The sequence below is a fragment of the Balaenoptera ricei genome, chromosome 8 (assembly GCF_028023285.1).
Source record: "Balaenoptera ricei isolate mBalRic1 chromosome 8, mBalRic1.hap2, whole genome shotgun sequence".
In the NCBI taxonomy this organism is placed as follows: Eukaryota; Metazoa; Chordata; class Mammalia; order Artiodactyla; family Balaenopteridae; genus Balaenoptera; species Balaenoptera ricei.
The window spans coordinates 58,895,442-58,910,585 of record NC_082646.1 but is presented as its reverse complement, the minus strand read 5'-3'; the positions used below and the strand labels follow the sequence as shown (position 1 = coordinate 58,910,585).

Genomic DNA, 15,144 nt, shown 5'->3' with positions numbered 1-15,144 from the left:
CATGGTCCTCTTCTTTTCCTTTATAACACATACTATAATTTCTAATTACTTAGCTACTTTTTGTCGATTTGTTTAATGTTATTCACCTTGTTAGACCATGAGCTCCATGAGGATAAGGGACCTTGTCTGTTTTATTCACCATATATATGTAGAGCTAGTCTGTACGTAGGTGTTTAGTCAGGATTTGTTGAGTGAATGAAAACACAGTCCCAGCCCACAAGGATCTCACTCTGATGAGGTTGAGAATCTATATTACTTTACAGTGTAGTTAGCATTACTCAGACTGAGAAAAGCATAGGATGCCATTTTACCCAGTTATGAGAGTATCCAGGCTATGCCCAAGGAAGTGACAGTATAGAACATTTTAAATAGTACCACCCTTTGTGACCTTGAGCAGTTTACTTTAATTCCTCTCAGTCTTTTCCATTGTCTATTTCAATGTGATCATAAAACCTGTACCATAAAGTTATTGTAAGTGTTAAATCAGCTATGTAAAGTCCCCAACAGAGTGCTCAATAGCCATTACTATTAATTAATGTCAGAATTAGCCAGTACCATTATTTTAAATTTGTATAACTCTTACCGAACTTTTTGAAGAGGGCCAGATTTAGATAATAGAATCTAGAGTGTAAAATGATTCCTTTCTCAAGTTTATAAGCTATCATCTATTGGCCATTATATAAAAGTATGTATAAGCATTACCCTTTATCTCCCTTAGGCTTTAATATCTCCATTTTCAGAGACAAAACAGAGGCTTATGTTAAGCAATATGCACAAGGCCACACAGCCAATAAAAGACAGGACTGGGATTTGAATCCAGATCTGTTTGACTCCCAAAACTGCTTTAAAAAAAAAAACTTTGGTAAAATATAGATAACATGAAATTTACCATTTTCACCATTTTTAAGTGTATAGTTCATTGGTATTAAGTACATTCACGTTGTTTTACAACCATTACAACCATCTAGCTCCAGAACTTTTTACATCTTCCCAAACTGAAACTCTGTGCCCATTAAACAATAACTCTGCATTCCCACCTTCCCCCAGTCCCTGGTAACTGCCATTCTATTTTCTGTCTCTTTGCAAAGTCTATGCTTTAAAAACACTGTTATTCTTGCATTAAATCTATCATTCTTCACCCAAAACTTTTCTCCATTTAGTACAAAGATAGTAGTGTTATGTAGATATGATTCCTCATGTTAGGGAAAGGTAGTGAAAAATAATATTGTGTCTGTGCTTATGTATATATATTAGAATAAGTGTTTCTAATTTTAAAACAAAAGCTTAAGTTGAAATGTTTTCCAGCTATAATTAACTAATTCAAACTGTGTATCTTCATAGCATATTTATTTTACACTAGATTTTTTTTCTGATTTAGATGTATGTTTGTAATCAATTTAAAGTAATTCTACTTAATGTTCTTCCACTTCTCCCTTTTTTGGGTAGTGATTATATTTTAAAACGGTAAATACTAACTGGGTAAAACCATTCTTGGGAGGGGGTTGTTGAAATGGTTATCACAGTGACCCCTGAATCTAATTATCATGAAAAAATTTTTTTCAGTTGAAGAAGGTGTTATCTGAGTTATCTTCATTCTCCCCAAAACTAACGGCTCTTAGGAACAGTGTTAGGAACTTAGAAACAGTGCTTAGGAATAGTGTTTCTGAGTTACCAGATTTGTGACAAACTACAACAGGCTTATCTGGTTAATTTTTAATTCCTGTTTGGGGAAAGAAAAAAGTCCTAGAAATAGTGGGGAAGAATGTAAAGTCCTTTGAGAGATATGAAGAAAAATATTCTAATGGGTCAGTTAAGAGGAAATATGTAAATAGTGGACTTTTTAGGCTAAAAAGAAATATTCCTGGTAACTCTTGGCAGCTTCAACTTTAATCTCTAGTAAAATGATGGAATAACTCTTTAAAAGATGGAAATATATTTAGAGGGTAACAGAGTACAAAACTGTAAAAATTTATAAAATTTTAGGCAAACAATATACTGCCTTATTTGCTGAGTGCTGCCGTTGGGTTTGGCATTGAGACAGCATAAAACAGATGCAGAGACCTTGAAATCTATAACAGAAATACCTAAAATGCTCTGGCAGGAAAGATGATTAAATTTAAGTTTCTTTTGGCATCAAACTAGTGGAAGAAGGGTAGTGGAAGAAGGGAACAGACTTGGTTATACTTTTTCTTGGGGTTAGTAATTTGATGCAACACATCACAAAATTTTACGTGTAAAATTAATTCAAATTGAGTTGGCTATAGTTCTTGCTATGTGCATTGAAAACTGGCTATAAATTGTTACTTAATGACTTGACACCTTGAAATTCCATTTTCAAGTTAAAGCAATGTAGATTATGTTGAATTATAGTTAAACTGTATAAATCGTCATTCTTCTAAAAGTTATGACAAGTTTTTCTCTTGACTTTTCCCTTTTATAGGCACACAGGCAACCTATACTCGGCCAACAGTGAGCCCATCTATAGGTCGGATGGCTGCAACCCCTGGAGCTGCAACCTACGTGAAAACTACCAGTGGTAGCATTATTACAGTAGTACCCAAATCATTAGCTACCTTGGGGGGCAAGATAATTAGCAGTAATATAGTTTCTGGTAGGTATATCTGAAATACGTTAAAGGTACAGGTGACCAATAAGAGGAAAACCATTTCACTGTTGAAGGATTCTGTTTGATCGCAGTTTTCTGCTTAGAAATCTATAGCTTTGTTTTTAGTCCTGATGTTTTAGTGATTAGGTATAGTTTTTTTAGTTCTAGTATTAAATCTTCATATCTTAAGCTTTTGAGAGTTTTAGAACATTTAGTTGCATTTAATCAGAATGGAAGGATTATGGTTTACATTTGCATAGAGATTTTTCATTTACAAAGTATTGCCCCATTTATCAATTCATTCATACCTCATAACTCTGAAATAGTTGGTATCAGCCCCAGTCTACAGGTACAGACGTATTTAAGTTTAGAGGATGAACTTGACCTGTCCAAAGCCATACAAGCTAGATAGTGGAAGAACTAGTATTTATTAGTCTAAATATGTTTGAGGGATCGTATCTCATAATTTCAATTACTAATGTCACTTTAGCATATTAAAAATAAAAATACTTGAATATTTTTATTTGCTTTTCACCATTTATATTGGCTATTTACTTTTTAAAAATGTTTTACTCAGATAGTAAAGGCTAATATTTATTGGTATTTTGGAACCTTACCTGGTTTTTATTGGCTCATTTATTCCTGCAATATTTGCGTTGTGTACCCTGAAGTGGAATGTTAACACGGTATCCATTTTCATTGATTATTATTTTTTAATTAAAATGATGTGAATAATCTCTGACCAAGCAAACCCTGTGGACTTTAACTGTCTACCATTTTTGTAGACTAGCCGTATTTTGTACGCCCCAGGTGAATTGTTCTAACATTTTAAAGTGAAGGGATTGAAGTTCCTGGCAGTAATATGATGTTGCTGATAACTCAAGGAGTGAAAAAAAAAACAAAGCAGGGCATGGTATTGGCATAAAGCACTATATTTAAAGCTGCTAATTTTGGCTCTACTTTTTAAGTGTAAGCTTCAATGTTTGCCAAACTGAGGAGGGTGAAACCAGTAGGGAAAGAATCATCATACTCCAGCTTTTAAGAGGATATTTTAAATAACACAGTTAAAACTCAAATTATAATTTATTACCTGACAATATCTTTAAATAGTATAGAGCACATACTTAAACATTTTTCAAAAAGTAATCATGTTTTTTATTAGTGTATAGCTTTTTATGACCATAAGGGTTTTTCTTTACTTAGATATGAATTCTTAATATCATATAGCTTGAAGGAATGTCTACATGTCATGAAGCCTCTGTTTTCAAACCTTATTTATGATTTATCTGCTTTGTATGAGGTGAGAGCAATACAGGCAAGCACATGGCCCTAGAAGCAAAGAGGCAGTGAGATATATACCCTACACGTGTATACATTTCATCCACCTTTGTTTTTAAATATGAAGTAACTCATGGTTAGTCGCTATTTCAAGTGTATGGGTATACAGAGGAAGAGTTCTTAAACTTTTTCAGCACTATAGGATATACTGGGCTCATAGCTGAAATAGCTTTATTCATTGCATGGAGCTCATTTTGCCTCAACCTTTGCTTCACTATTTGACACTTTAATTCTAAAGAACTTCTCTCATTTCTGACTGCTTTAAACTGATCCTTATGTTACATATCAATATTCTTTATAAAGATAGTTTTCTTATTTTTTTTTTAAATTTATTTATTATTTATTTATTACTTATTTATAGCTGTGCTGGGTCTTCGTTTCTGTGCGAGGACTTTCTCTCGTTGCGACAAGCGGGGGCCACTCTTCATCGCGATGCGCGGGCCTCTCACTATCGCGGCCTCTCTTGTTGTGGAGCACAGGCTCCAGACGCGCAGGCTCAGTAGTTGTGGCTCACAGGCCTAGTTGCTCTGCGGCATGTGGGATCTTCCCAGACCAGGGCTCGAACTCGTGTCCCCTGCATTGGCAGGCAGATTCTCAACCACTGCGCCACCAGGGAAGCCCCAGTTTTCTTATTTTATAATACTCTTGTTGTTCCATGATACTGGGATTATCGGTTAGTTTATTAGTAGTTTTCAATCCCTGTCTTTTCACAGTAAACCGATAAGCCTGGTTGGATGAATTTAGATAGTTTTCTGCCTTCATCCATGATCAGATGCTGGGTACTAGAGTCCGTGCCCCCACCAGCCCACAACCAAAAAGAAATGCTTTTCTTAAAATATATTCAAACACCTGGCTGTAAGAATAGAAGGCTTTAAAAAAATGATATTTTCCCCTTTATTGTGGGGAATTTGGAAAATACAGAAAGGTATACAAAGAAAATTAAAAACCTGTAATTTTCGCCATCTAGAGAAATATGTTAAAATTTAAGTGTATATATTTCTGTTTATTCCTTTTTCTATTTAGATTTTTATATAAATGTTTTTGTGTATATATGTATAATTTTAAAATTAAATTTAGATCTAATATAATTGGTTTTAATCTTTTTTCATATAATAATATCATTTTCCCATTCCATTAAATGTATTTTGATACCCCACCCCCGCCCCAGATTAATGACTATGCAGTGTTCTCTCATATGATGCACCATGATTTAACTGTTTATTCATTGTTGAGTGTTTTAGGTTACTTAACAATTTTTTTTGTCATAAATAATCCTGTGATGAACATCATTATACATAAATTATTATGTGAAGTTCTTATTTTCTTTGTATAATATACTGGAAGGCAAGTTCATGCTTTCAAAGTGCTTTCTAGAAAGGTCAAGTTTTTGTTAGAATAAGCAATTAAGTGGAAGGCATGACTATTTTTGCAGTTATTTAATTCATATCTTATGGAATCAAATATTTACTTATATGTGTATATAGAGAGAGAACTATCAGATATGTAAGTCTTTTGGAGAGCTTTGTTGAAGGTTGGTTGAAAAATCGTGCCTATTTTATGCAGAAGATGGGCTCCTTCAGAGATAAACTCATTATCTTGACTCTAAGGACATTATGAGAACCTTTGACAATGGCAGGACTTGATTTTGATTCCCTTGATCTTTAGTACAATGTCCAGGCAAGGCTTGCAGTCTATATACTTGTCCATTTGTTCATTCGTTTGCTCATTCTTTGAGCAAAGTAACACATAAAACATTATTCAAAAAACCAAGATTGTCAGAGTGATTTAAGAATCTGTGAATAGTAAAATCTGGGCCAATAAATTTGTGTTCTTTAAGCCTACCTACCATAATGCTCAAACTTTTACAAGCATCTTATTTTTGAATAGGAATCTCTGGAATGCGTCAGTATCATGGCCCATGATCCAAATGTGATTCACATTTACTTGCACCCATTGTATCTTGACTCTTTATAAGTAAAGACTGTATGTATAGGTGAGTTCTCTAATACGCTATGAACTAGATATGGGGTCGGATGCTGTGATGCACCGTGATGTACATGAGGTGCATTCTCTGCCCTAAAGAATGCTAAACAGGTGAACTTGTATAGTCTCTTGTAACATGAGAACTATACACTGAATACTATGAAAACATAGAGGAAGACTTTATTTATTTGTTTGTTTATTTATTTTTGGCTGTGTTGGGTCCTTGTTGCTGCGTGTGGGCTTTCTCTAGTTGGGGTGAGCAGGGGCTACTCTTCATTGCAGTGCGTGGGCTTCCCATTGCGGTGGCTCCTCTTGTTGTGGAGCACGGGCTCTAGGCATGTGGGCTTCAATAGTTGTGGCACGTGGGCTCTGTAGTTGTGGCTTGCGGGGTCTAGAGTGCAGGCTCAGCAGTTGTGGTGCACGGGCTCAGGTGCTCCGCGGCATGTAGGATCCTCCTGGACCAGGGATTGAAGCCATGTCCCCTGCATTGGTAGGCTGATTCTTAACCACTGCGCCACCAGGGAAGTCCGAGGAAGACTTTTTTTTAAATGAGTAATACTTCTTTCTTCAATATAATGTAGATGTCACCTGAGATATAGAAACATGCTATTGGAATTTTAAACTTTTATAATTTGATAATTCTAGTCATAAATTGTATTCTTAATTTATTCATAATTGTAATATAATGCTGTACTTGCTTTTCCTTATGCTATGCCTTTTTCTTCTATTTTCTAACATTGCCCCCACCTCCCATTTTGTTAAGCTGGTGAACTTGGTTTGCAACTGTCTCATAAATTGACACACCTGTAATGGAAAGGATTTGACATTTTCATAGTTATAAATATAATTCATTTGTTAAGCAAGTTTTGTCAAAAAAGTGATCCTTGTACTTTGGTATGGAGTTAAATCTTGATTTACATTTCCTTGAGATAGTTTTTAATGCTTACTTTCTAAGAACACTTTTTTTTTTTTTTTAATTTATTTTTTATTTTATGGCTGTGTTGGGTCTTCGTTTCTGTGCGAGGGCTTTCTCTAGTTGTGGCAAGCGGGGGCCACTCTTCATCGCGGTGCGCGGGCCTCTCACTATCACGGCCTCTCTTGTTGCGGAGCACAGGCTGCAGACGCGCAGGCTCAGTAATTGTGGCTCACGGGCCCAGCTGCTCTGCGGCATGTGGGATCTTCCCAGACCAGGGCTTGAACCCATGTCCCCTGCATTAGCAGGCAGATTCTCAACCACTGCGCCACCGGGGAAGCCCAGAACACTTTTTTATTAACCAGATATTAGGTGAGGGAGCATTGTCAGAGGAGGCATCATAATCACATATGAGGGACTGGAGTTAATTAAGAGTTAAAGTTGATGTAAGTGAATAAGAGGCAGCTTGGTTTTTGTGGCTCTTAACAGTTCACTATTCAGAGACTGCAGGTAAAGGGAAAAACATTTGTGAAACTGGCCCACAGATAAAAGTGCTTTTTTATGTTACCTGAGCATGTTACCTTGGACTGATGAAGCATTAGATGATGGCAAGTGTATTATAAGATATTGTAACAAGATGGCCAAAAACTGGCATATAACTAGAATATTCTTATTCTTGTGCAATCTTATTTCTAAAACTAGTAAGGAATGCTAAGGTTTCCCAGTAGAAAAGATTAAATTTTAACTTTTATTCTTGAGGGTATATTAATCAGTTGTGTTTTTAATGTGTACCCATTCTGTGCTTAGTCATTTGATAAATGATACGCAAGCCTATAGCAGAAAAATATGACTTGCCTGTTTTCATAGGCAGAGAAAATTATAGGTGCAGAAGTAGAACTGGGATTGGTGTGCTCGAGGACCAGTGTGGAAACCAGCACATTGAAGGAGAGGTATATATTGGATAATCCTGAAAATTAAGGTCTGATGGAACCTGGAGGGCTAAGCAGAGGAGTTTGGTCTTTGTGTGGTAGGTAATAGGAAGCCATAGTAAAAGGAGTTACTTGTTAAACTAGAGTTTATGGTGTGTATTTTGGAGTAGGAACAAATAAGATCTAATTGGTGGATCTAAGGCCAGATTATAAAGGATTCTGAAACCCAAGACAGGAAGTTGGAACTAAATACAATGGGGATTTGGAAGGTTTTTGACCAATTTCACATGTTGTTGGTTCTTGATATGGTGAAATGAGTTTTTTTTGTTTTTTTGTTTTTTTAGGATGTTTGCTATGGCAGGATGCATCAGAGCTATTTGAATGATAGAGAAACTTGAAATAGGGAGAAAATATGGGAAGCCAAAAGAGATGTGGGCCTGTCTGTTGAGCTGGCATTGATAACATTTTGAAAGAAGACATATGTTGGTGACAAATTTAGTTCATTCACATACTCGTTGAACGATTACTTGAGTAATTGCCGTATGGTGTGTGCTAAGCACTGAGGAGTCAGTGGCGTGAAAAGATACAGTGTGGAGCTAAGGGGCTTTCATTTTGTTAGAGGGTACAGGGAGTGAAGACAAGGCAAGAATCAAAGATTGACACCAGGATTTCCAACTTGAACAATTAGAAGAATATAGGGTATAAATTTGATAGGTAGATAGATTTGATAGGTGGAAGAGAAGCAGTTTGTGGAAGGATGTGGGGGAGAGGGTAAGATAATATGTTTGGATCAGTAGATACAGATCTACTACACAGATGTTAATGATGGAAAATATAAGTTTATATATATAAGTATATAAATTAGGGTTTCATCCTCAGACTTTTCAGAATGCTGCAGGTGATGAGTATACGTTTCATCTGACTTGGTCTGTGACTGTGTTTATTTTATCTTTTTCTTGTCACATAAAAATAAATGACATTTCTTTTCATCAATTTTCTCTGTAGTCTAGTGTTATATGAGAATTTTGATACATATTTACCTCTTTTTTATGTTATTTTTTGAAGAGTTTTCCTATCACACTAGTCACATAGGTAATACCATTGAGTTTGGGAGAAATGTTTGTCATGGAATAGAGCTTCTAATTTGTTTCAGTTAACTAGTCAGGAGAGGAATATTGATGGGGAAGCAGATAGTGATATTTTTAGATTCTGAGTTTGGTGTGTAGGCCCTCAGATTCCAAAAAGATGAATGCTGTAAGAGTCAATTCTTAATATTCTCTCATTCTAGGAGAACTTGTAATTTATTATTCCAGGCCTTCATTTTCATCCTCATGACAGCCTTCACGTCATCTAGGGATGACATCAACTACATGTATTAATTGTATACAACATAAACAGAAGTAACCAAATATCACTAGTCCTTAACTCGGGCCTCCTTTTCTCCCCCCTTCTTTAAGGAACGACTACCAAAATCACTACAATCCCAATGACTTCCAAGCCCAATGTGATTGTTGTGCAAAAGACTACAGGAAAAGGAACCACCATTCAAGGCCTCCCGGGCAAAAACGTTGTCACAACATTGCTAAATGCTGGAGTAAGTAAGAGCTTGAACTGCAGACTCAGCAATCCACTAAGAATTTTAAAGACCAGCTATACAAATATTTGTCTAAGGACTTCAGAACCCACAATGGCCGGAATGGCTTGATTTACCCCTACTGTGATGTAATAACTGTTAAAAAACACCACCTACTGATGCCATTTTTTACAGTAATTTCTAAAACATGTTGTTCATAGCTAGGTTGCTTATGACCATGATTTAGATGCTTGGCTTGGTCCAGATGGAAGATTCCACTGGGTTAACTACAGAGGGACCTCTGTCAGAGGACAGTTTATTCCTGCTTTTGGCCAATAGATACCAGTCTAGTATTTCACCTAGGCTAGGCAAAGAGAAATATTTGGGACTAAGACTAAATTAATGACAACGATTTGTTACTTTCATTTTTACTTCTTTGAGCTAGTGAAAAAAAATCAAATAAATAACAGATTCATTTATAGTTCTGAAGGCAGTTGTTAAGAGGTTAAGAGATTTGGAGTTAGCCAAACCTAGGCTTTGTCTCTGAGTATCATAATTGTTTGACTTTGGCTAACTTATTCGACTTCTCTCATCCTTAATTTCCTCATTTGTACGTTGGGGATGATGATCTCTACCAGTGAATTTGTTGAGTAACTAACTGGTAGCTGTTGAAAGTGCTTAGAGCAGTGCCTGGCACATAGGAAGTCCTCAATAATTTTTTTTTTCTTACTGTTATTACTCTTTGTACTTAACTGTCTAGGTTTGGTAGTGTCCCTACTTCGCTAGAAAAAAAAATGCTGTACTTCATTGTAGTTGATCTCTAGTAGCTTCCTAGGCATCACAGTCTTTACAATGTTGGTAGGGGTCTAGTATTAGATTTTTTCATCACGTGGGAAAACATAGATTTTTCCTAGCCTTAGTTCACACAGTAAGCCAAAAGTAAAGCCAGGATTAGAATTCAGATTTTCAGAACGCTTTATCTTTTGGTTTGTAATTTCATGGAACTTGATATTAAAAGAGGGGAGTGCCATGTACTCTAGGTCCTATGGTCACATAGATCTAAGAATAGTGTGTGTGAGTACTAGCTGCTATATACATCTAATAGCAACAGTTTGACACAGGAAATGATAGTCAAACAAGCAGATCAGAGTATAAGACCATCCGCTTAACCACATATGTACATGTACCTGTACTCATAACTTGCTTACCTGTGCATGCGTAAACACACACACACACCAGAAGAGCTTTTTCAAAAAATAGCCTGCTAGTTGGTTTTGATTGGTTTTGAATGGTCTTTATAATTATACTTGGACAGGGCCCATTGAGCTACTTAATAGAAGGGCATGCCCACTTGCAAACTAGCAGCTCTTGGCAAATGAGCTAGAGCTCTTTCCAGAGATGCTGCTGTGAAGGGTGTACGTGTATTAAAATAAGTAATCACATGATTGGCAGACACTCCATGTTTCCCTTAGATAACTGCAGCAGATATTTAAACATGTGAATTTTGTAATCATTTATCTCTAAATTCACAGAGTGATTACCTTTTTGCCAGCTCACCTGGGTGCTTTGTTTTTACTGGCTGCAAAGTTTAGATGGCCACACATTTAGGTGATGATGACTAAAAGAAAAACTGATAAGATGAAAAAATTTCAGATCCTTTCCTTTTTAATTTTATGGATTTAAATTTTTAAAATTTTAACAGTTTAGTAAAATGACTGTATTTGAATTTAATTTAGTTAAGCTCAAGTATTGACTCCATAAATGACCAGAAAATGGTTCTTAAGAATAAAGCAGATGAAAATGGTGAAAAGTTAATGGGCTTAAACTATCTAGTTAATAGACTAAAGTGATATTAGTAACATGCTGATGTGGGAAATGTCCTAAGTTTTTTCTTTGTATTTTCCCATGTAACCTCAGAAAGAATGTTAATACCTCTGCTGATTTCATCTCTTGCCCATACTGTTTCACATAGGCATTCTGCTATATATCCTTATAATTTCATGTTTGGGGAACTGAGGCAGTTTATTTTGTATGTGAACATTTGGCTATTGGTAAAATGCACAGTAATTTTTTTATTACACATATGTTCATTTCAGATAAACTGTCAAAGTTGAATGTTGAGGGGACAAGACCTATAGTCCCAACAGTTAGAGATAACCATTGTTAGCATTTTAGTATATATTCTTCTATAATTTTTGACTCTATTTTATATACATATTCTGTGAATGAGACAGTATAAGTATTCTTACATAAGGTGATTTTTTAAATTCACTCACCAAGAAATATGTAATGCCTTCTTAGGACAGAAGGTTGGTCAGAGGACTTCTGAGATCATTTCAACTAGGTCTAAGATTTTTGATCACCTGGAAACATTGTACTTTGTTGCAGAGTTTACAGCCCTTTGCCCATCATCCTGGTAAAACCTTTCTGTGATTTTCAGTGAAAAAATGCATATAAATCTCATATATTTACTGACTTCAATTTAGGGAGAAAAGACTATTCAGACGGTGCCAACAGGAGCAAAGCCAGCTATTATCACTGCTACAAGACCCATCACCAAAATGATTGTAACTCAGCCAAAAGGAATAGGTTCCACAGTTCAACCAGCAGCTAAAATCATCCCAACAAAAATTGTTTATGGGCAGCAAGGGAAAACACAGGTATGCTAAGATATGGTGATTTTTCTTGACTCTGGTATATTTTAAATTCCTAGAAAAGATCAGTAATATTTAAAGAATCAGATTATTAGAAGTTATGATTGAATGTATATAATCATCTGTTTTCAAAACAGTACTTTTCAGTACTTAAAAAAATATATATCTTAAATATTTGTGTCATGTCATGAGCAAAGGTTAGAGAACAGAATCCCCTTGGAGGCACAGTGGATAAGAATCCGTCTGCCAATGCAGGGGACACGGGTTTGATCCCTGGTCTGGGAAAATCCCACATGCCGCGGAGCAACTAAGCCCGTGCGCCACAACTGCTGAGCCTGTGCTCTAGACCCCGTGAGCCACAACTACTGAAGCCGTGCCCCACAACAAGAGAAGCCATTGCAAGGAGAAGCCCACGCACCGTTACGAAGAGTGGCCTCCGCTCGCCACAACTAGAGAAAGCCTGCGTGCAGCAACGAAGACGCAACGCAGCCAAAAAAATAAATAAAATTAAATCTTTGAAAAAAAAAAAAAAGAATCCCCTTGGAATAAAATTTGCTGAAGGTATATATTGTTTTTTGAGAAGAAGATGGTTGAGGGATGATGGTAGTTATTCATAATCTCTCAAAGAAAAGTATTTATTTTTTTATAAGCTTATATGGGCTTTGAAAGCACTTTGGATATTATAAAATTTGATTTACTTGAAACCTAAATAATGGAGAAGCTGGAGATCTGTTCATTTTTCAACAAGTAAACGATAAGGGAGCTTTTCTGGAGATTTGTCTGGGAAATTGAGGCTCGGGATTTAATCCTGTGTTGCTGGGCTACTGTTTATTTTGCAGGTACTTTACTTTTCTGAGAATATCAAAGGAATCGATGTCAGCTTTGGTTGAGAAATGCTATCCTAGGATTTTTGTAAAAGATACTAATTTACCTATAAACTAATAATTTGCCTTTAGAATCAGTTCCCTCAGTGTTATAGCCAAATAGTTTACATATCTAAACAATAAGTTTTGTGATTTTCTAATAAGTTCAAATTGCCTTTAAATTTCAACTGTAACAGTTTCATTTGCTCCATCATCTAAGTCATAACCCATGTTTTCATTCTTGAATTTTTGGAAATGGTGACTTAAAGAGTCTGAAAAGGTTTAGAAACTTATATATGGGAGAAATAAAAAATAATTGTGAAGTAACATTTTTATTCCATGCACCCAATTGAAGTTAACTCCCAGAGTCCAAATTTTGAAGTGAAATGGTTCACTGTGAAACTTTTCTACCATTTCACTTGTTGTAGTGTCTGTGGTTTTGACCTTTGCCAAGAGTTGATCTATCGCATGTTCCTTATCGATTCTAATAGTTGTCTAAATTAGTGTTCCTCTGGGGATTTCTTCAAAGATGACTTAGGTCCTTAGCAATTTTACTTTTTGCAGTTGTGTTAATTAGGAATTTCATTTGGTTGCTAAAGAAAAGAAACCTGAAGAACAGTGGCTTAAACAAATTAGGGTTTCATTTTTATTATGTTGATAAATATTCAGAGGAAGGAAATCCTGGACTGTTATTGTGACTCAAAAATTCCCCTGGGAATCTAGGCTTCTTGTGTCTTTCTGTTATGCCATCCTTAGTTTGTGACTATCATTCTACCGTATAACCTACAGACTGTAAAATGACTCCTGAAGTCATTACAGGCAAGAAAAAACAGGGGCAAAGGCTCTTGTTAGAATCATAGCTGTTGTAATGTAGCATGTACCGCTTGAAATTTTGTATGTGGCCTGCTATAATTTGTTCATAGATTGAATTAGTCTTTGATGAACAGTGCTGTGCGCAAAGTATAATAAATGTACAGAGTACTGTTTTCTGTGTCAGGAAAGTATTTGTTTCATCATGACCTAGAAGTTAAGCATTTTTATAAATGCTCTAAATTTATACTGGTTGTATTTTTGCTTGTGTTCTAGGTTCTTATTAAACCTAAACCAGTGACGTTTCAAGCTACAGTTGTTAGTGAACAAACAAGGCAGCTGGTCACGGAAACATTACAGCAAGCATCCAGGGTGGCAGAGGCTGGTAATTCATCTATTCAGGAGGGAAAAGAAGAACCACAGAGTTATACAGATAGTAGTTCCTCTTCTACGGAGTCCTCCCAAAGTTCCCAAGGTAAGATCCATTTTACTTCTGATTTATGTAATTACTGCTGACATAGTGCCCTAGTTCCAAAATAGTTGAATCTAGGGATCTCAAACAAACATGTATGCTTTGACTTGTTAGTTCTTTTGATTTTATTGTCTTTTGTTTGATATGTAATCAGTGAGCAGAAGTTCTGTTTTTGGTAAGGCTTATTACCATCCTTTCCTGCCTGGCATATGTTCATCAAGTAATTGGTAAATTTTAGATGATGATTTTGGCAGGTAGGTATTATCAAACTGGATAGAGCTGTGATTCCTTCTGTTTGCTTTGAGTAAGTAGGAGAAGTATGCAAGAAAGTGAATATACCTTTTGAAATGGTTGTTGCTGAATCTTGAGAAAGGATCAAGGTGGTCAGAGGTGGGGCCATAAGTGGGCTGTAAGTGGGTGATCATACATTGCAGTTTGCATGGGACAAGTCTTAGTTTATTTCTGTTCTAGAATAATTAGTAATAGCGTTCGCTTTCACTCTCAAAAGTGTTCCAGTTTAGATGATAATTATATGGTTGTCCTAATTATAAGGAAGGTGCTATGAAGCCAGACTCCATAATAGGGAAAATCATTATCCTTAGTGCTATTTTAATTATGTTGTTCTAGGAAGTCACTTGAAATAGACTCATGATCATAAGCTTTGAGACTCTCTACAAATATAGTACCCGTGTCTGTCAGTTACCTTAACCACCCATATTGTCAGATAGTGTATTTATGCCTGTACTTATAAGCTCTGATATATCCAAACAAAACTGTTTTATCTTCTCTTGATCATTCCTCACTCATTCCATTTCCTCTCCTCACCTCTCCATTATTGTCTCTGGAATGCTTTCTTAGCACCTTCACTTTTCTAATACAGTTTCTTCATATTGTGCAGGAATTATTATTTTAACTCTTCAATGGAATCTTCCCAGATTAGTCTTACTAATGGTTCAAATTGCTGATTATTCCATTAATTCAATTTGACATTTATTTATTAGTTT

At 35.8% G+C, this 15,144-nt stretch overlaps 1 protein-coding gene across 7 annotated transcripts in view; it reads left to right on the top strand.

The window, feature by feature from the left end:
- EMSY (EMSY transcriptional repressor, BRCA2 interacting) overlaps nt 1-15,144 on the top strand; it is an 88,326-nt gene that overhangs the window by 50,662 nt on the left and 22,520 nt on the right. For all 7 annotated transcript variants that reach the window (XM_059930768.1, XM_059930762.1, XM_059930763.1 and 4 more), the window contains 4 exons: nt 2,441-2,611; nt 9,226-9,362; nt 11,828-12,001; nt 13,945-14,143. In XM_059930768.1, the coding sequence (XP_059786751.1) occupies nt 2,441-2,611; nt 9,226-9,362; nt 11,828-12,001; nt 13,945-14,143 (681 nt within the window). The remainder of the gene's footprint in view (nt 1-2,440; nt 2,612-9,225; nt 9,363-11,827; nt 12,002-13,944; nt 14,144-15,144) is intronic.